Source organism: Pleurodeles waltl, chromosome 8, assembly GCF_031143425.1.
Source record: "Pleurodeles waltl isolate 20211129_DDA chromosome 8, aPleWal1.hap1.20221129, whole genome shotgun sequence".
Classification (NCBI taxonomy): Eukaryota; Metazoa; Chordata; class Amphibia; order Caudata; family Salamandridae; genus Pleurodeles; species Pleurodeles waltl.
This window is the reverse complement of record NC_090447.1, coordinates 1403353142-1403373859: the sequence shown is the minus strand read 5'-3', so window position 1 is coordinate 1403373859 and position 20718 is coordinate 1403353142. Positions and strand designations below refer to the sequence as shown.

At 47.5% G+C, this 20718-nt stretch overlaps 1 protein-coding gene across 15 annotated transcripts in view; it reads right to left on the bottom strand.

The window, feature by feature from the left end:
• The window catches only part of SON (SON DNA and RNA binding protein), a 519974-nt gene that overhangs the window by 420247 nt on the left and 79009 nt on the right, over positions 1–20718 (bottom strand). For all 15 annotated transcript variants that reach the window (XR_011194616.1, XR_011194617.1, XR_011194615.1 and 12 more), the window contains one exon: positions 19210–19367. Coding sequence is in view for 12 of the 15 variants with exons in the window: in XM_069202473.1 (XP_069058574.1) it covers positions 19210–19367 (158 nt within the window). In the remaining 3 variants the exon portion in view is untranslated. The remainder of the gene's footprint in view (positions 1–19209; positions 19368–20718) is intronic.

Here is a 20718-nt window from a genome sequence, read left to right as displayed (position 1 = left end):
AGTGGACCTTACCCAGTGCTAGAGAGGAAGAGTCAGGTCACCTATCTGGTAGACCTGGGCACAAGCAGGAGCCCCAAGAGGGTGATCCATGTGAACCGCCTTAAGCTCTTCCATGACAGGGCTGATGTAAATCTGTTAATGGTAACAGATGAGGATCAGGAAGCTGAGAGTGAGCCTCTCCCTGATCTTCTGTCATCAGACCCTAAAGATGGCTCAGTAGATGGAGTGATCTATTCAGACACTCTCTCTGGCCAACAGCAAGCTGACTGTAGGAAGGTCCTGCAACAGTTTGCTGAGCTCTTTTCCCTAACCCCTGGTCAGACACACCTGTGTACCCATGATGTGGACACAGGAGACAGCATGCCTGTCAAAAACAAAATATTCAGACAGTCTGATCAAGTTAAGGAAAGCATCAAGGTGGAAGTCCACAAGATGCTGGAATTGGGAGTAATGGAGTTCTCGGACAGCCCCTGGGCTAGCCCAGTGGTCTTAGTCCCCAAACCTCACACCAAAGATGGAAAGAGAGAGATGAGGTTTTGTGTGGACTACAGAGGACTTAATTCTGTCACCAAGACAGATGCCCATCCCATTCCTAGAGCTGATGAGCTGATTGATAAATTAGGGGCTGCCAAATTCTTAAGTACCTTTGACTTAACAGCAGGGTACTGGCAAATCAAAACGGCCCCTGGAGCAAAAGAAAAGACAGCATTCTCCACACCTGATGGGCATTATCAGTTCACTGTTATGCCCTTTGGTTTAAAGAATGCCCCTGCCACCTTCCAAAGGTTGGTGAATCAAGTCCTTTCCGGCTTGGAGTCCTTTAGTGCAGCTTATCTTGACGATATTGCTGTCTCTAGCTCCAACTGGCAGGATCACCTGGTCCACCTGAAGAAGGTTTTGAAGGCTCTGCAATCTGCAGGCCTCTCTATCAAGGCATCCAAATGCCAGATAGGGCAGGGAACTGTGGTTTACTTGGGACACCTTGTAGGTGGAGGCCAAGTTCAGCCACTCCAGCCTAAGATCCAGACTATTCTGGACTGGGCAGCTCCAAAAACCCAGACTCAAGTCAGGGCATTCCTTGGCTTGACTGGGTACTATAGGAGGTTTGTGAAGGGATATGGATCCACTGTGACAGCCCTCACAGAACTCACCTCCAAGAAAATGCCCAAGAAAGTAAACTGGACTGTAGAATGCCAACAGGCCTTTGACACCCTGAAACAAGCTATGTGCACAGCACCAGTTCTAAAAGCTCCAGATTACTCCAAGCAGTTCATTGTGCAGACAGATGCCTCTGAACATGGGATAGGGGCAGTTTTGTCCCAAACAAATGATGATGGCCTTGACCAGCCTGTTGCTTTCATTAGCAGGAGGTTACTCCCCAGGGAGCAGCGTTGGAGTGCCATTGAGAGGGAGGCCTTTGCTGTGGTTTGGTCCCTGAAGAAGCTGAGACCATACCTCTTTGGTACTCACTTCCTAGTTCAGACTGACCACAGACCTCTCAGATGGCTGATGCAAATGAAAGGTGAAAATCCAAAACTGTTGAGGTGGTCCATCTCCCTACAGGGAATGGACTTTATAGTGGAACACAGACCTGGGACTGCCCATGCCAATGCAGATGGCCTTTCCAGGTTCTTCCACTTAGAAAATGAAGACTCTCTTGGGAAAGGTTAGTCTTGTCCTCTTTCGTTGGGGGGGGGGGGGGGGGGGGGGGCTGAGTAAGGAAATGCCTCCTTGGCATGGTTACCCCCTGACTTTTTGCCTTTGCTGATGCTATGTTTTGAATTGAAAGTGTGCTGAGGCCTGCTAACCAGGCCCCAGCACCAGTGTTCTTTCCCTAACCTGTACTTTTGATTCCACAATTGGCACACCCTGGCATCCAGGTAAGTCCCTTGTAACTGGTACCAAGGGCCCTGATGCCAGGGAAGGTCTCTAAGGGCTGCAGCATATCTTATGCCACCCTGGGGACCCCTCACTCAGCACAGACACACTGCTTACCAGCTTGTGTGTGCTAGTGAGAACAAAACGAGTAAGTCGACATGGCACTCCCCTCAGGGTGCCATGCCAACCTCACACTGCCTATGCAGTATAGATAAGTCACCCCTCTAGTAGGCCTTACAGCCCTAAGGCAGGGTGCACTATACCATAGGTGAGGGCACCAGTGCATGAGTACTGTGCCCCTACAGTGTCTAAGCCAAACCTTAGACATTGTAAGTGCAGGGTAGCCATAGGAGTATATGGTCTGGGAGTCTGTCCAACACGGACTCCACAGCACCATAATGGCTACACTGAAAACTGGGAAGTTTGGTATCAAACTTCTCAGCACAATAAATGCACACTGATGCCAGTGTACATTTTATTGTGAAATACACCCCAGAGGGCACCTTAGAGGTGCCCCCTGAAACCTTAACCGACTATCTGTGTAGGCTGACTGGTTCCAGCAGCCTGCCACAACCGAGACATGTTGCTGGCCCCATGGGGAGAGTGCCTTTGTCACTCTGAGGCCAGTAACAAAGCCCGCACTGGGTGGAGATGCTAACACCTCCCCCAGGCAGGAGCTGTAACACCTGGCGGTGAGCCTCAAAGGCTCACCCCTTTGTTCCAGCACCGCAGGACACTCCAGCTAGTGGAGTTGCCCGCCCCCTACGGCCACGGCCCCCACTTTTGGCGGCAAGGCCGGAGGAAATAATAAGAACAACAAGGAGGAGTCACTGGCCAGTCAGGACAGCCCCTAAGGTGTCCTGAGCTGAAGTGACTAACTTTTAGAAATTCTCCATCTTGCAGATGGAGGATTCCCCCAATAGGATTAGGAATGTGACCCCCTCCCCTTGGGAGGAGGCACAAAGAGGGTGTACCCACCCTCAGGGCTAGTAGCCATTGGCTACTAACCCCCCAGACCTAAACACGCCCTTAAATTTAGTATTTAAGGGCTTCCCTGAACCTAAGAATTTAGATTCCTGAAACTACAAGAAGAAGACTGCTGAGCTGAAAAACCCCTGCAGAGGAAGAACAGAAGCCACCAACTGCTTTGGCCCCAGTCCTACCGGCCTGTCTCCTGCCTTCCAAAGAAACCTGCTCCAGCGACGCTTTCCAAAGGACCAGCGACCTCTGAATCCTCAGAGGACTGCCCTGCTTCAAGAAAGACAAGAAACTCCTGAGGACAGCGGCCCTGCTCCAAAAGACTGCAACTTTGTTTCGAAGGAGCAGATTTAAAGACCCCTGCAACTCCCCGCAAGAAGCGTGAGACTTGCAACACTGCACCCGGCGACCCCGACTCGACTGGTGGAGAACCAACACCTCAGGGAGGACCCTTCGGCAACTCCGAGACTGTGAGTAACCAAAGTTGTCCCCCCCTGAGCCCCCACAGCGACGCCTGCAGAGGGAATCCCAAGGCTCCCCCTGACCGCGACTGCCTGACTAAGATCCTGACACCTGGAAAAGACCCAGCACCCGCAACCCCCAGGACCTGAAGGAACAAAACTTCTGTGCAGGAGTGACCCCCAGGAGGCCCTCTCCCGTGCCCAGGTGGTGGCTACCCCGAGGAGCCCCCCCCTTGCCTGCCTGCACCGCTGAAGAGATCCCTTGGTCTCTCATTGAAAACCATTGAAAACCCGACGCGTGTTTGCACACTGCAGCCGGCCGCCCCCGCGCTGCTGAGGGTGTACTTTTTGTGCTGACTTGTGTCCCCCCGGTGCCCTACAAAACCCCCCCGGTCTGCCCTCCGAAGACGCGGGTACTTACCTGCTGGCAGACTGGAACCGGGGCACCCCCTTCTCTCCATTGAAGCCTATGTGTTTTGGGCACCTCTTTGACCTCTGCACCTGACCGGCCCTGAGCTGCTGGTGTGGTAACTTTGGGGTTGCTCTGAACCCCCAACGGTGGGCTACCTTGGACCCAAACCTGAGACTTGTAAGTGATTTACTTACCTGATAAAATCAACAATAACTTACCTCCCCCAGGAACTGTGAAAATTGCACTGTGTCCACTTTTAAAACAGCTATTTGTGTTTTATGTGAAAAGTATATATGCTACAGTAATTATTCAAAGTTCCTAAAGTACTTACCTGCAATACCTTTCAAATGAGATATTACATGTAGAATTTGAACCTGTGGTTCTTAAAATAAACTAAGAAAAGATATTTTTCTATAACAAAACCTATTGGCCTGGATTTGTCTCTGAGTGTGTGTTCCTCATTTATTGCCTGTGTGTATGTACAACAAATGCTTAACACTACTCCTTTGATAAGCCTACTGCTCGACCACACTACCACAAAACAGAGCATTAGTATTATCTCTTTTTGCCACTATCTTACCTGTAAGGGGAACCCTTGGACTCTGTGCATACTATTCCTTACTTTGAAATAGTGCATACAGAGCCAACTTCCTACAGTATGCTTCAAAGGATTTTCAAGCAGTAGGATATCAGAGTTAGATGTTGCTACTGGAAGTATTCAGGTAAGTCCACAAACAAGAAGTTATATTTTATTTTCAGGATGATGAGGATGATAACCTCTTTCCAATATTTTCAAGGCGCCTTCAGTCTTTGTCAGGAGGGGCCGATAAAGGTGCTGAAGGGCTCTTGGAGCGCCTCTGGGCAGCCTGAGAAACCACTGAGTCTGGATTTGGGTGGCCCACCAGACACGCAGGAGCGTCATCCGTCGCCTTTTATTTTTTGTCCAACTTTGGTAAAACTGCTGGCACTGTTGCTGAGTTCTTCATAATCTTAAGCCCTTGATTCCAGACATGGTCAATAATCGGTATAGCCCTGACCGATTTTCTGTGCGGCTCTTTGAAATCATATAGAAAGTACTCCGCTGCATAGATGGCACCTGTAGCTCATACCTCGCCGAAGCTTTTTCCAAGAGGTTATGAAAAAAGCCAATATCCTCAGGAATAGACTCGACTGCCAATGGTTCCGGTGAGACAATACATGTCCGATCTAATAACATACAGCTCCCTGCATTAGGGCTCGAATGGTCTTCCTGAAGGAAGACATACATATATTGTTAAGAGAAGTGGGGGCTTTGTCATTGTTAACACTGCTCTTCTAGTTTGCAGGGGCAGACTGGGACCCATTTTGTACTTTGTCACACACACAGGGTGGCACAATCAATGCTGCAGCCCTGTGGGAACAATCTGCCTTACATGCCCTGGATAGACTGAGTACCTAATACTAGGGATTTACAAGTAAGTCAGTCTCTGCCAATTGGGGGTAGTCAATTCGACATACAATTTGCAATGGTGTTAGAACACTGGCACTGAGGTCTGGTGAGAGGGCCTCCGTGCACTCCGAGTTGAAAAACCAGCAACATCAGTCCACAAATGAGGTGGTGAATAAGCAAAAAGACAATTCCTTACGAAGTCTAATGGAGGTGTAAGCGAGTTACGATTGGCACAAGTGAAGAAGATAACAGACAATATCTTAGACTACTGCATGGACAGGGTAGATGTGCTTAGGAATACAAAAGTACATAAATCTTTTCCATTTGGCTAAATAGCAGGCTTTTGTTGAAGGCCTGCAGTCCTCCCTCCAAATGGTCATACACTCTGGGGGTAGGTTGAGGTAGCTAAATTCCAAGACCTCTTGAGCCAAATCGCAAGATTTAGCTGCTTGGAGCTCGGGTATCTGAGCATGCAGTGGCTGTAAAGAAATGGCTCCCTGTTGCAGTTACCCCCCACTTTTTGCCTGATACTGATGCTGACTTGACTGAGAAGAGTGCTGGGACCCTGCTAACCAGGCCCCAGCACCAGTGTTCCTTCACCTAAAATGTACCATTGTATCCACAATTGGCACACCCTGGCATTCAGATAAGTCCCTTGTAACTGGTACTTCTAGTACCAAGGGCCCTGATGCCAAGGAAGGTCTCTAAGGGCTGCAGCATGTCTTATGCCACCCTAGAGACCCCTCACTCAGCACAGACACACTGCTTACAAGCCTGTGTGTGCTAGTGAGAACAAAATGAGTAAGTCGACATGGCACTCCCCTCAGGGTGCCATGCCAGCCTCTCACTGCCTATGCAGTATAGGTAAGACACCCCTCTAGCAGGCCTTACAGCCCTAAGGCAGGGTGCACTATACCATAGGTGAGGGTACCAGTGCATGAGCATGGTACCCCTACAGTGTCTAAACAAAACCTTAGACATTGTAAGTGCAGGGTAGCCATAAGAGTATATGGTCTGGGAGTCTGTCAAACACGAACTCCACAGCACCATAATGGCTACACTGAAAACTGGGAAGTTTGGTATCAAACTTCTCAGAACAATAAATGCACACCGATGCCAGTGTACATTTTATTGCAAAACACACCCCAGAGGGCACCTTAGAGGTGCCCCCTGAAACTTAACCGACTGTCTGTGTAGGCTGACTAGTTCCAGCAGCCTGCCACACCAGAGACATGTTGCTGGCCCCATGGGGAGAGTGCCTTTGTCACTCTGAGGCCAGTAACAAAGCCTGCACTGGGTGGAGATGCTAACACCTCCCCCAGGCAGGAGCTGTGACACCTGGCGGTGAGCCTCAAAGGCTCACCCCTTTGTCACAGCCCAGCAGGGCACTCCAGTTTAGTGGAGTTGCCCGCCCCCTCCGGCCACGGCCCCCACTTTTGGCGGCAAGGCTGGAGGGAACAAAGAAAGCTACAAGGAGGAGTCACTGGCCAGTCAGGACAGCCCCTAAGGTGTCCTGAGCTGAGGTGACTCTGACTTTTAGAAATCCTCCATCTTGCAGATGGAGGATTCCCCCAATAGGGTTAGGATTGTGACCCCCTCCCCTTGGGAGGAGGCACAAAGAGGGTGTACCCACCCTCAGGGCTAGTAGCCATTGGCTACTAACCCCCCAGACCTAAACACGCCCTTAAATTTAGTATTTAAGGGCTACCCTGAACCCTAGAAAATCAGATTCCTGCAACTACAAGAAGAAGGACTGCCCAGCTGAAAACCCCTGCAGCGGAAGACCAGAAGACGACAACTGCCTTGGCTCCAGAAACTCACCGGCCTGTCTCCTGCCTTCCAAAGATCCTGCTCCAGCGACGCCTTCCAAAGGGACCAGCGACCTCGACATCCTCTGAGGACTGCCCCTGCTTCGAAAAGACAAGAAACTCCCGAGGACAGCGGACCTGCTCCAAGAAAAGCTGCAACTTTGTTTCCAGCAGCTTTAAAGAACCCTGCAAGCTCCCCGCAAGAAGCGTGAGACTTGCAACATTGCGAACCCGACGCTTGTTTCTACACTGCACCCGGCCGCCCCCGCGCCGCTGAGGGTGAAATTTCTGTGTGGGCTTGTGTCCCCCCCGGTGCCCTACAAAACCCCCCTGGTCTGCCCTCCGAAGATGCGGGTACTTACCTGCAAGCAGACCGGAACCGGGGCACCCCCTTCTCTCCATTCTAGCCTATGCGTTTTGGGCACCACTTTGAACTCTGCACCTGACCGGCCCTGAGCTGCTGGTGTGGTGACTTTGGGGTTGCAATGAACCCCCAACGGTGGGCTACCTTGGACCAAGAACTAAGCCCTGTAAGTGTCTTACTTACCTGGTTAACCTAACAAATACTTACCTCCCCTAGGAACTGTGAAAATTGCACTAAGTGTCCACTTTTAAAACAGCTATTTGTGAATAACTTGAAAAGTATACATGCAATTTTGATGATTTGAAGTTCCTAAAGTACTTACCTGCAATACCTTTCGAATGAGATATTACATGTAGAATTTGAACCTGTGGTTCGTAAAATAAACTAAGAAAAGATATTTTTCTATACAAAACCTATTGGCTGGATTTGTCTCTGAGTGTGTGTACCTCATTTATTGTCTATGTGTATGTACAACAAATGCTTAACACTACTCCTTGGATAAGCCTACTGCTCGACCACACTACCACAAAATAGAGCATTAGTATTATCTATTTTTACCACTATTTTACCTGTAAGGGGAACCCTTGGACTCTGTGCATGCTATTCCTTACTTTGAAATAGCACATACAGAGCCAACTTCCTACAGTGGCTCTGCATGTGAAGGTCCAGCATGCTGGGCAGCTTCTCATGAGGGACTAAAGAAAGGTTGACGAGGGTGGTGAACCGCGGCTGTCTAGCCCAGGTAGTTAACACCAGGATGAAAGTGAGGGATGTTTGTCGAAGCTTCCACACCATAATTGGAAGAAGTAGGAGAAGCAGAAAAGTGCGGGCAAATATCCCGGACACATCATTCTGAGTGCATTGCCCAAAGACTGTGGGTATCTGAAGGCAAAGTTTGAGCATTTTAGTTTTTGGCAGTGAGGTCTACGTCGGGGAACCCTCACCAATGGAATTATGTGAGTTACCACTCGTGGACTTGCTGCATTATGCTAAGTAAGTCTGCAAATCAGTTTCCCACTCACAGCAGAGAGACTGTGATGAAGTACCCACAGCCAAATGTTCTGGGCTGATGTAGATAATTGTGGAGAGTGACTGCAAACCTGCTTGTGTAGACATAACATGGTGTTCAAAGTTGTCTGTGTGCAAATCAGGACCATCTTGTGCTGGATGTGACAGAGGAACACCTTGAGGGCTATCCAGAAGGCCAGCAGCTTCAGGTAGTCAATGTGGAGAACCTGATGATAGAGTGCCCAAAATTCTTGAATGGTCATATTCTGTGTGAAGGAAGTGTCCTTTATGATGATTACCTGGGGTACTGGGAAGCAAGAGGGCCACCCTTGCAACAGGTTGCTGCTCTTCCACCATTGTAGAGAGCAATGAGTGCAGCACCACATTCACACTAGAATCTCTCAATGACCCTGTGATTGTGACTGTTGTTCAGGCAGGCACTCCTGCAATGGGTGCATATGTAACCTGGCATGGGGAATTAAGGCAATAAAAGAGGCCATAATGCTGAAGTGGAGCTGGACTGTTGTGACCATTACATGACTACATGGCTGAAAAAGGATGAGCAGAGATTGGAAAGCTTTTAATTTCGTAGGCAGTACGATCTTGCTGGGCAGAAGTAAAGCACTTTGCATGATCTCGCCCCTGTTACATGGATAATTGCACTTTTGCCAGTAACATGGATAACTGCACTTTTGCCGAGAAGTTTCACTATGAGTGAACTTCTGTTTCCTTTTTTTGTGTCTCCTTCACACTTGTGACGACCATCGGCTTGCATATGTGAAAGTGTTCTACTTTTCATTATTAGTTTATGTGGCAATAAAAGTCCGGTTAGGAGTTTACAACGCTAATAGCTGTAACGCAAGCAAACGAGAGACCAGTTGCATTGCAAATGCTTGTTTAGAATAGCAACCATAGCCTACTTCTGGCACCAGAACCCTCTCTATGGCTCCCCTGGCTAAGAGAGCCGTGACTTGCTCACGGAGAAAGGATAGATGATCCTCAGTCATCCAATTGTGAGATGGGGGCATGTAGGGTAGTCTTGAAGGGGAGGGAGCAGCCCCTTCGATCTGCAAAACCTGAAGTTATGGGCTGCCATGCAGGGCAGGTGATGGCGAATCCTACTGCCAACTGGGTGTTCGTGGTGGTACAGATGCAGATCAGGAGGGTTAGAGGCTGCGGGGGCATCGACTGACCTCATAGCAGGCTGCCTCACTTACAAAGTTGGTGGATACCGCACCCTCACCCGCGCAGAGGGTGGGTGGCATGGGGGCTGAGCCGGAATTGGCACAGCTGGAGGCCCCTTCCTGAGTTACGAAAGGATGATTGGGGGAAAGGGGTGCTGCGAGGACCGAAGACCTGGCCATAGCCCAAGAGTCCCTAAAACGCTCAAGAGTTTTATCTGCCTTCTCTCCGAAGAGACGGATGCCATCAAAGGTTAAGTCCGGAATGGAAGCTTGGACATCCACTGAAAGAAAAAAAAAAAAGAAAAAAAACAGACCTTCTGTAGGAAGTTGGCTCTGTATATACTATTTCAAAGTAAGAAATAGTGTGCACAGAGTCCAAGGGTTCCCCTTAGAGGTAAGATAGGGGCAAAATTAGATAATTCTAATGCTCTATTTTGTGGTAGTGTGGTCGAGCAGTAGGCTTATCAGAGGGTAGTGTCAAGCATTTGTTGTACACACACAGGCAATAAATGAGGAACACACACTCAAAGACTTACTCCAGGCCAATAGGTTTTTATGTAGAAAAATATATTTTCTTAGTTTATTTTAAGAACCACAGGTTCAAGATTTGAAGTAAACACAAAAAATGCAAGGTACTTCACACAGGTAAGTTAGGAGCTTTGAATAAAAGCAACATCATATACAGTCTTTGTTAAAATGGCAATAAGCTATTGTAAAAGTGGACACAGTGCAAAAATCAACAGTTCCTGGGGGAGGTAAGTAAAGATTAGTTTGTGAGGTAAGTAAGACACTTACAAGTCTCAGTTCCTGGGCATAGGCAGCCCACCGTTGGAGGTTCAAGGCAACCCCAAAGTTACCACACCAGCAGCTCAGGGCCGGTCAGGTGCAGAGGTCAAAGAAGTGCCCAAAACACATATGCACCTATGGAGAACAGGTGTGCTTCGGTTCCAGTCTGCCAGCAGGTAAGTACCCACGTCCTCGGGGGCAGACCGGGGGGTTTTGTACAGCACTGGGGGTACACAAGTAGGCACACAACACACACCCCAGCGGCAGAGGGGCTGCCGGGTGCAGTGTGCAAAGCAGGCGTCAGGTTTCAGATAGGAATCAATGGAGGGACCCGGGGGGTCACTAGCGGTGCAGACAGGCACGGGGGCTTCTCGGGACAGCCACCAACTGGGCTAGCCAGAGGGTAGCCTTGGGGGGGGGGATGGTGGGGGGGGGGGTGGTTACTCCTGCGCTGAGGTTTGGTTCCTTCAGGTCCTGGGGGCTGCGGGTGCAGTGCTGGCCCCTTGTTACAGGCAGTCGCGGTCAAGGGGAGCCACTGGATTCTCTCTGCAGGCATTGCTGTGGGGACTCAAGGGGGGCGTCCCAGGCTACTCACGGGCTCGCAGTCGCCGGGGAGTCCTCCCTGTGGTGTTTGTTATCTAGATCTCGAGCCGGGGGCGTCGGGTGCAGACTGTGAAGTCTCACGCTTCCGGCGGGAAACAAAGCCTTTGAAAGTTGATTCTTTGTTGCAAAGAAGTTGCTGGTGTTGAGCAGAGCCACTGCTCACGGGAGATTCTTGGTACTTTAGTCCAGGGCAGTCCTCTGAGGCTTCAGAGGTCGCTGGTCCCTGTCTGATGCGTCGCTGGTTGCAGGTTTTCAAATCAGGAGACAGGCTGGTAAGCTGGGGCCAAAGTAGTTGTCTTCCGACTTCTCTGCAGGCTTGTAGGTCAGCAGTCCTCCTTGTTTCTTCAGGTTGCAGGAATCTGATTTCCCAGGTACTTTTCTACTAGATTTAGGGGTGTGTTTAGGTCTGGGAGGGCAGTAGCCAATGGCTACTGTCCTTGAGGGTGGCTACATCCTCTTTGTGCCTCCTCCCTGTCTGGGGAGGGGGGGGGGAAGGGGGGAGAGCACATTCCTAATCCTATTGGGGGAATCCTCCAAACTCAAGATGGAGGATTTCTAAAGGCAGGGGTCACCTTAGGGCAGAGGTCTTCAAACTGGGGGTGGGCCCCCCTAGGGGGGCCTCAAGTGATCCCAGGGGGGGGCGCCAGGCTCTGGCCGAAAGAAACATTTTACAGATAACAGGGCTTTGTTTTAAGCAGAAGCATGTTATTGTATTGTTAAAAAGGTAACAGTACTTAACTGCAATGTTTAAATAGGTCTAGACATATTTAAACATTGCAGTCTTTATAAAATAATTGTGAAGAATTCTGAGGGGGGCCAAAAGATTTGTATTAATCAACTGGGTGGGCGCGTCATTAAAAGGGTTTGGAGACCTCTGCCTTAGGGGCTGTCCTGACTGGTTGGTGACTCCTCATTGTTTTTCTCATTATCTCCTCCAGCCTTGCCGCCAAAAGTGGGGGCAGTGGCCAGAGGGGCGGGCATCTCCACTAGCTGGGATGCCCTGGGACGCTGTAACAAAAGTGTTACAGTTCCTTCAGGGGGAGGTGAGAAGCACCTCCACCCAGTACAGGCTTTGTTCCTGGCCACAGAGTGGCAAAGGTACTCTCCCCATGTGGCCAGCAACATGTCGGGTGTGTGGCAGACTGACAGAAACTGGTCAGCCTACACTAGAAGTCAGATTGGTATTCAGGGGGCATCTCTAAGATGCCCTCTGGGTGTATGTTAAAATAAATAGCACACTGGCATCAGTGTGCATTTATTGTGCTGAGATGTTTGATACCAAACTTCCCAGTTTTCAGTGTAGCCATTATGGTGCTGTGGAGTTCGTGTTTGACAAACTCCCAGACCATATACTCTTATGGCTACCCTTCACTTACAATGTCTAAGGTTTTGCTTAGACACTGTAGGGGCATAGTGCTCATGCACATATGCCCTCACCTGTGGTATAGTGCACCCTGCCTTAGGGCTGCAAGGCCTGCTAGAGGGGTGACTTACCTATGCCACAGGCAGTGTGAGGTTGGCATGGCACTCTGAGGGGGGTGCCATGTTGACTTAGTCATTTTCTCCCCACCAACACACACAAGCTGTGAGGCAGTGTGAATGTGCTGCGTGAGGGGTCCCCAGGGTGGCATAAGACATGCTGCAGCCCTTAGAGACCTTCCCTGGCATCAGGGCCCTAGTTACAAGGGACTTACCCGAGTGCCAGGGCTGTGCCAATTGTGGAAGCAAAGGTACAGTTTAGGGAAAGAACACTGGTGCTGGGGCCTGGTTAGCAGGGTCCTAGCACACTTTCAATCAAAGCTTAGCATCAGCAAAGGTAAAAAGTTAGGGGGTAACCATGCCAAGGAGGCATTTCCTTACACCTTCTTAGCCAGGCGTGGCGCCTCGGGGCCACTGTTGTGAAAACTGCTCTACCTAGAGTCAGTCGCATCAAGTCTGCAACAGATTGTGAACTTTGCTGTGCCTCGTCCATCAGCCATAGTGTGTGCAGCCCAAGCTTCCTCTGGGACCTGTGTCCCACCAAGTGTGGGAATAATGGCCCAAAAGGCATGTGGGTGACGATGTCAGACCCTGAGACCGGTCCTGGAACCTTTTACGCAACCGGGACCTCAACCTGCCCGGAGTCACATTCCTGGCCACCAACAGCTTTAGGGAGCATTCCCTCGAAGCCTTTGGATGCATGGCCCAACACGCGGAGCACGACTTTGGGTGGTGGTGTCGGTTCTCAAAACACAAAAAAAAACGAGCTGCGGAACCATCACAGACTTTAGCCGGTGACCAGGGCTAAAAAACAGTCATGCATCACGACATCCTCAACACAGCAGGAGTTAAACCTTAAAATTATTCAACAAGAACTCAAAAAAGACTAAGTCAAACATGACTGAGGGCGTAGCTCTTCTCTCAGATCACGGTTAGCTGGCGTAGAAAGAGAAGAATTGACATTGGTACGCATAGGTGCAGTGCAGACAATGCCGACGACAGACGAGAGCCAACTGACGCCACCTAAAGATACGGAGGAGTACTGCTCACAGAAAATCTCCTGGACCCAGGCTAATGCATGGGGTAAATTCAAAGATAATGAATCTATAGCTAGAAGTCTCTATCAGATTTGTCTTAGTTGAGGAGTGGTGGTGGCATGCTGAAAGTGCTGATACAACACTCCAATAGGGAAGACGTAGTTCTACAAGTAGTTACTAGAGGGCTCTCTCAAGTGGTGAAATGTCAGTAACAAACCAGTGGGAGCAGTGGCTTCAGCCTAACAATTTGCACATAAACTCTAGGTACTCTAATGACTTGTGGTAATTTTCAGTAGGATAACTATATATAGCAAGGCTGGTTTATAGCAAGGAATGAACATTGTAATTTACAATAAATGTCTTGAGAGCTATGTAAATAGTCGATGTAACCCTACTAGACATGCAAAATATCAGTCATTAGGTACTAAAAGTGTCTTGCAATTTATATTTCTAGGTATGAATGGTTTAGATGTATGTACAAGGGCAAATGCGTCCACTTAAAATGACGCCATCCAATGGCTGCAGTAGATTGCCTGTTGATTTATACCTTCTGCTGGGGTAAGAGGGAGTATAATTTGAGTGACATGTCAACAGATCAATGGTCAAAGTGTTGATTGGGAGCCCTTATAAGTGTATGTTTTTTTGCATTTTAATTTTTGGAAATATGAGGGTGGAAAGACAGCTAAAGCCTTACTAGGTAGCCCTCACCAGTCAAATGTAAAAACAATGACATTTTTATATGTGGTAGCAGTTCCACTTGATGGTATTAGGTGTCCCTCACAAGTCAAATGCATGAGTTTTGAAATTCTTACCAAAGCTAAAGTTCCACTAGTTATTAGTAGGTGACTAGGTGTGCCCCACAAGTCAAATACAAAAGCACTGAAATACTATTGTAGGAAGTTGGCTCTGTATGTGCTATTTCAAAGTAAGGAATAGCATGCACAGAGTCCAAGGGTTCCCCTTAGAGGTAAAATAGTGGTAAAAAGAGATAATACTAATGCTCTATTTTGTGGTAGTGTGGTCGAGCAGTAGGCTTATCCAAGGAGTAGTGTTAAGCATTTGTTGTACATACACAGACAATAAATGAGGTACACACACTCAGAGACAAATCCAGCCAATAGGTTTTGTTATAGAAAAATATATTTTCTTAGTTTATTTTAAGAACCACAGGTTCAAATTTAACATGTAATATCTTGTTTGAAAGGTATTGCAGGTAAGTACATTAGGAACTTTGAATCATTTCAATTGCATGTATACTTTTCAAGTTATTCACAAATAGCTATTTCAAAAGTGGACACAGTGCAATTTTCACAGTTCCTGGGGGAGGTAAGTTTTTGTTAGTTTTACCAGGTAAGTAAGACACTTACAGGGTTCAGTTCTTGGTCCAAGGTAGCCCACCGTTGGGGGTTCAGAGCAACCCCAAAGTCACCACACCAGCAGCTCAGGGCCTGTCAGGTGCAGAGTTCAAAGTGGTGCCCAAAACGCATAGGCTATAATGGAGAGAAGGGGGTGCCCCGGTTCCGGTCTGCTTGCAGGTAAGTACCCGCGTCTTCGGAGGGCAGACCAGGGGGGTTTTGTAGGGCACCGGGGGGGACACAAGCCCACACAGAAATTTCACCCTCAGCGGCGCGGGGGCGGCCGGGTGCAGTGTTAGAACAAGCGTCGGGTTTGCAATGGAAGTCAATGAGAGATCAAGGGATCTCTTCAGCGCTGCAGGCAGGCAAGGGGGGGCTTCCTCGGGGAAACCTCCACTTGGGCAAGGGAGAGGGACTCCTGGGGGTCACTTCTGCGGTGAAAGTCCGGTCCTTCAGGTCCTGGGGGCTGCGGGTGCAGGGTCTTTTCCAGGCGTCGGGACTTAGGTTTCAGAGAGTCGCGGTCAGGGGAAGCCTCGGGATTCCCTCTGCAGGCGGCGCTGTGGGGGCTCAGGGGGGACAGGTTTTGGTACTCACAGTCGTAGAGTAGTCCGGGGGTCCTCCCTGAGGTGTTGGTTCTCCACCAGCCGAGTCGGGGTCGCCGGGTGCAGTGTTGCAAGTCTCACGCTTCTTGCGGAGAGTTGCAGGGTTCTTTAAAGCTGCTTCTTGAAACAAAGTTGCAGTCTTTTTGGAGCAGGTCCGCTGTCCTCGGGAGTTTCTTGTCGTCGAAGTAGGGCAGTCCTCAGAGGATGCAGAGGTCGCTGGTCCCTTTGGAAGGCGTCGCTGGAGCAGAGTTCTTTGGAAGGCAGGAGACAGGCCGGTGAGTTTCTGGAGCCAAGGTAGTTGTTGTCTTCTGGTCTTCCTCTGCAGGGGTTTTCAGCTGGGCAGTCCTTCTTCTTGTTGTTGCAGGAATCTAATTTTCTAGGGTTCAGGGTAGCCCTTAAATACTAAATTTAAGGGCGTATTTAGGTCTGGGGGGTTAGTAGCCAATGGCTACTAGCCCTGAGGGTGGGTACACCCTCTTTGTGCCTCCTCCCAAGGGGAGGGGGTCACAATCCTAACCCTATTGGGGGAATCCTCCATCTGCAAGATGGAGGATTTCTAAAAGTTAGAGTCACCTCAGCTCAGGACACCTTAGGGGCTGTCCTGACTGGCCAGTGACTCCTCCTTGTTGCTTTCTTTGTTCCCTCCAGCCTTGCCGCCAAAAGTGGGGGCCGTGGCCGGAGGGGGCGGGCAACTCCACTAAGCTGGAGTGCCCTGCTGGGCTGTGACAAAGGGGTGAGCCTTTGAGGCTCACCGCCAGGTGTTACAGCTCCTGCCTGGGGGAGGTGTTAGCATCTCCACCCAGTGCAGGCTTTGTTACTGGCCTCAGAGTGACAAAGGCACTCTCCCCATGGGGCCAGCAACATGTCTCTAGTGTGGCAGGCTGCTGGAACTAGTCAGCCTACACAGACAGTCGGTTAAGTTTCAGGGGGCACCTCTAAGGTGCCCTCTGGGGTGTATTTTGCAATAAAATGTACACTGGCATCAGTGTGCATTTATTGTGCTGAGAAGTTTGATACCAAACTTCCCAGTTTTCAGTGTAGCCATTATGGTGCTGTGGAGTTCGTGTTTGACAGACTCCCAGACCATATACTCTTATGGCTACCCTGCACTTACAATGTCTAAGGTTTTGTTTAGACACTGTAGGGGTACCATGCTCATGCACTGGTACCCTCACCTATGGTATAGTGCACCCTGCCTTAGGGCTGTAAGGCCTGCTAGAGGGGTGACTGACCTATACTTGCATAGGCAGTGAGAGGCTGGCATGGCACCCTGAGGGGAGTGCCATGTCGACTTACTCGTTTTGGTCTCACTAGCACACACAAGCTGGCAAGCAGTGTGTCTGTGCTGAGTGAGAGGTCTCCAGGGTGGCATAAGACATGCTGCAGCCCTTAGAGACCTTCCTTGGCATCAGGGCCCTTGGTACTAGAAGTACCAGTTACAAGGGACTTATCTGGATGCCAGGGTCTGCCAATTGTGGATACAAAAGTACAGGTTAGGGAAAGAACACTGGTGCTGGGGCCTGGTTAGCAGGCCTCAGCACACTTTCAATTGTAAACATAGCATCAGCAAAGGCAAAAAGTCAGGGGGCAACCATGCCAAGGAGGCATTTCCTTACAACTATCATTTAACTGCAGTACCAATAGTCATTAATAGGTGTCTTTTTAGTCCAATGCAAACACCATGAAATTCTTACATTAACCTGCAGTTCCACTAATCATTACTAGATGTCCCTATCGAGGCAAATGTAAAAGCATTGAAATTCTTACTTGAAGCTGAAGTTCCACTAAATGTTACTAGGTGTCTCTTAAGTCAAATGCATTCAAATTCTTATGTGAAGGTGCAGTTCCACAAGTCTAGGTGTCCCTCAAAAGTCAATGCAAAAGCATTGAAAGTCTTACATCAAGCCGCAGTTCCACTAGTCATCACTAGATGTCCCTCAAAAGTCAAATGCTAAAGCACTGAAACTATTCATGACGCTTATTACTAAGTGTTCAAATGCAAACACACAGAAATTCTTACACAAGGCTACAGTTCCATTAGTTGTTACTAGGTGTACCTCACAAGTCAACTGCAAAAGCATTGAAATATTTTTATAAACAAACATCGCAGCCACATTTGTTGTTAATAGAGGTCCAGCTCAAGTCAGAAACAGCTGCTTTAAATGACCTACTCCAAGCTGATGGGGTGCGGTTCTGGTACATACATTTTCATACACACTTTTACTATTTTAATAAATTCTGCTAGTTTTTCATAGGATTAATTATTTGCCAAAGATAGTTCATAATAAGGAGTCAAAATAACAGATGTAAATACATTTCTTGATTTTTTTTTAAGGTTTCTGATCACACCCTACTATTATAGGAATCTTTACTTGTACTTGTTCTTACTAGTGAATAGAGGTAGAGGTGGGTACAGGTGGGTGTAAGCTTTGTCTTCAAGTTGACAGGAATGTTTTCTGCATACCGACAGTGTTGGTACAACACTCCAATGGGGAGACAGTTCCACAAGCAGTTACTACAGAGCTCTCTCAAGTGGTTGAAAAGTCAATCACAAGCGGGGGGTGTGACCTTAAGCTGGAGCATGGCTTTAACTTAAACATTGGCACATATACACTGCACCTACTCTAATGACTTGTGCTCATTTTCCACAGGATACATATATCAAAGCTGGTTTATAGTTAGGAATAAACTCAATCATTTACAATAAATGTTGATGGAGTTATGAGAATAGTCATGTAATCCTACTATACTCAGATACTCTCAGTCACTGGGATCTGTCTAACAATTTCTATTTTGGGGAAACCATGATTTACCTGTATGTGCAAGGGCAGAATGCAGTCACTCACAGTAAAAGCATCCAATGGCTAGAGTGGGCTGGCCTGTTGATCTATAGCGTCTGCTGGGGCAGGAGGGAATACAACTTGATTGACAGTTCAACAGGCCAATGGAGAAAGAATATGGATTATGATCCTCTATATATGGATGTATTTTCTTGGCTAACATAAGGGTGGAAAAAACAACTAAAGCTTTCTTTAGGCAAGACATAAAAAGCAACAAATGGGAAGCCGTAGAGAAAGATGACCGGGCTGAGAAATGGAAACATATAGTAAAACAGGAGGGGGCTGAAAAGCACACTGCACTCTCACAAAGTGTGTTACGAAAAAGAAAAAATTGTTCCTATAAAGCAAACAATTGTGGAGGTACAGAAGGGGCCAATGAGACAGTCTGAACAGCCTAGGCTCCACAGGAGAGACAAAAATAAGACCAATGGCTTAAAACCAAGCCATCAAATCGAAAGAGCATACTTGAGCGACAGAACATATAGACATTGGTAAGCAACAAGCAAAGATTATTTATAGGTCAGCTCTCAAAATGTCCCCAATAAGTCGTTTCCAACTAGACAGCTGTGCTGTCTGGTAGGCTTCGAACTAAAGAGTGTGACAATAAAGTCAGCCAATGGTGAGCAATGGGTGGGCTCTAAGCCCACTTTAACCTAACAATTGGTCTTTCGCAAACAGACAGCTTGTGCCCTCTGCTAAGCGAAGCCTAAAATCCATGGAAATATGCATAATGGGCATTTCCTCAAATCACACCATACTCTAAGTTTTTTTAATCTATTGCAACGTTTTCAAAACATAAGCTTCAACAGAATGGGAAAAAAACAAATCACAGAAAATAACTCAATTTACAATACAGCAAATGCTGCAGAGTTTCTGAGTCATGCACATCTAAAATTATTCTCAAGATACTTTGGAACAGCAATTAGAGTGTTATAAATATGTTTAACAGGAAACAGAACTGTTTCAACAATCACTGTCTGCTTACATCCATGAGCTCCTGTATTGTGGTTCCACCTGATCTTTGAGAAACTTTGTCTTCCACTGTAGTTATAGCAGGCTTCAGGTTCTGCAGTAAAGGTATGCCTGTCTTAATTGACATGGCAGCTGCATTAGCTTTGGCTATTTGAAGAAGTTGTGCCTTTTCTGGAAAAAGGTAAGAATATAGTTTATATTTGCAGTTACATTTTAAATGAAATACTTGGATTTACAGTATCTAGTAGCATATCTTTCAGTTTTGTCATTACAAATAAAAAAATAATAATTACACAACCTTTTTATAATGATCTCTCCAAAATCATACTGCGTGTAAGACAGCTAGTTCCCACACCATCACTTTTGATCCAGGGAGAAACCATACTAAAAATGTTTTAGTTATTACATGTCCCTTCAATAACTAACTAGCGTCATATCAACTCATTTTTGTCTTAATGTGCTAATCTGCCAAAATAAAAACAGCTGGCAAGGTAAATATGTCCAGATTATTTTTTAGAACCAAAGTTCTTCATTAACTGACACATTTTTATGTGCTGGGTGTGGATTCCTGAGCAGATAAATAAGAGAATGAGTCTATGGATGAATAAATGAGTGAATAGATGGAATAAGGGGTCCATGGGTGTATGGTTAAGTGAATGACTGCATGGTCAAATAAGTGCAGTGATGGGTGAATGAAGGGGTCGGATACATGAATGAATTGGCATATAAATAAGAATGCCAGTTCATGCACAGATGAAGAGTGATGAATAGGCATGTATGGATTAATGGGTAAGAGTGAGCAAGTGCATTAGAACACCAACTGGCGATAAGATAAATTTGCTCCTGCCACTGCTGCTCACTCAACTATCCATTAATTCATATACCCAGCAACTCACTCGCGCTTGTCGGATCAAGCAGAAAGAGAAACTCACCACAATGGAAAAGCACTTCTAAATTGCAACTCCATTTTCGGCCGCTCTTGGACTTAGGAAAAGGGGCACTTATAATGACAAATGGCTATGTGGGCGTAAAAACTCTAACGTCCAAAATAACCAGTTAAGAGTACTGTTTATGTTGGTAATCATAACCAACGGGCGAGCACTATTCCACATCTGGGAAGTACATAATACTAAGGCATTCACAGCTGCTAAGCAGCCTATTATCCGGTGGGACATCTTCAGGACAATCCTAGATTTCTAGCACTTACGGTTATTAATCAACACAATTCTGACCGAGATCAATGAAGCTGGTTGGCTTATGCTAGTCTAGTGAAGAGAGAGTCCTTTTTATAAAACAGGATTTAAGCTACCAAGCCGGTTGTCTTTCTTTACAAGTTAGCACTTTACAAAGTAATGAATAACCTTAGTGTCATTGGTTTCCAACTTTGCTTAAAGTCCTTGACACTTTCTAAAGCCATCATACTATTGCTCATTCCTTGGCTTTTTTCTACTGTACTTTATCTTCAGATAACACTTACCCACTCCATAACATACTCTGCTCTTATGATTGTACAGGAATACTT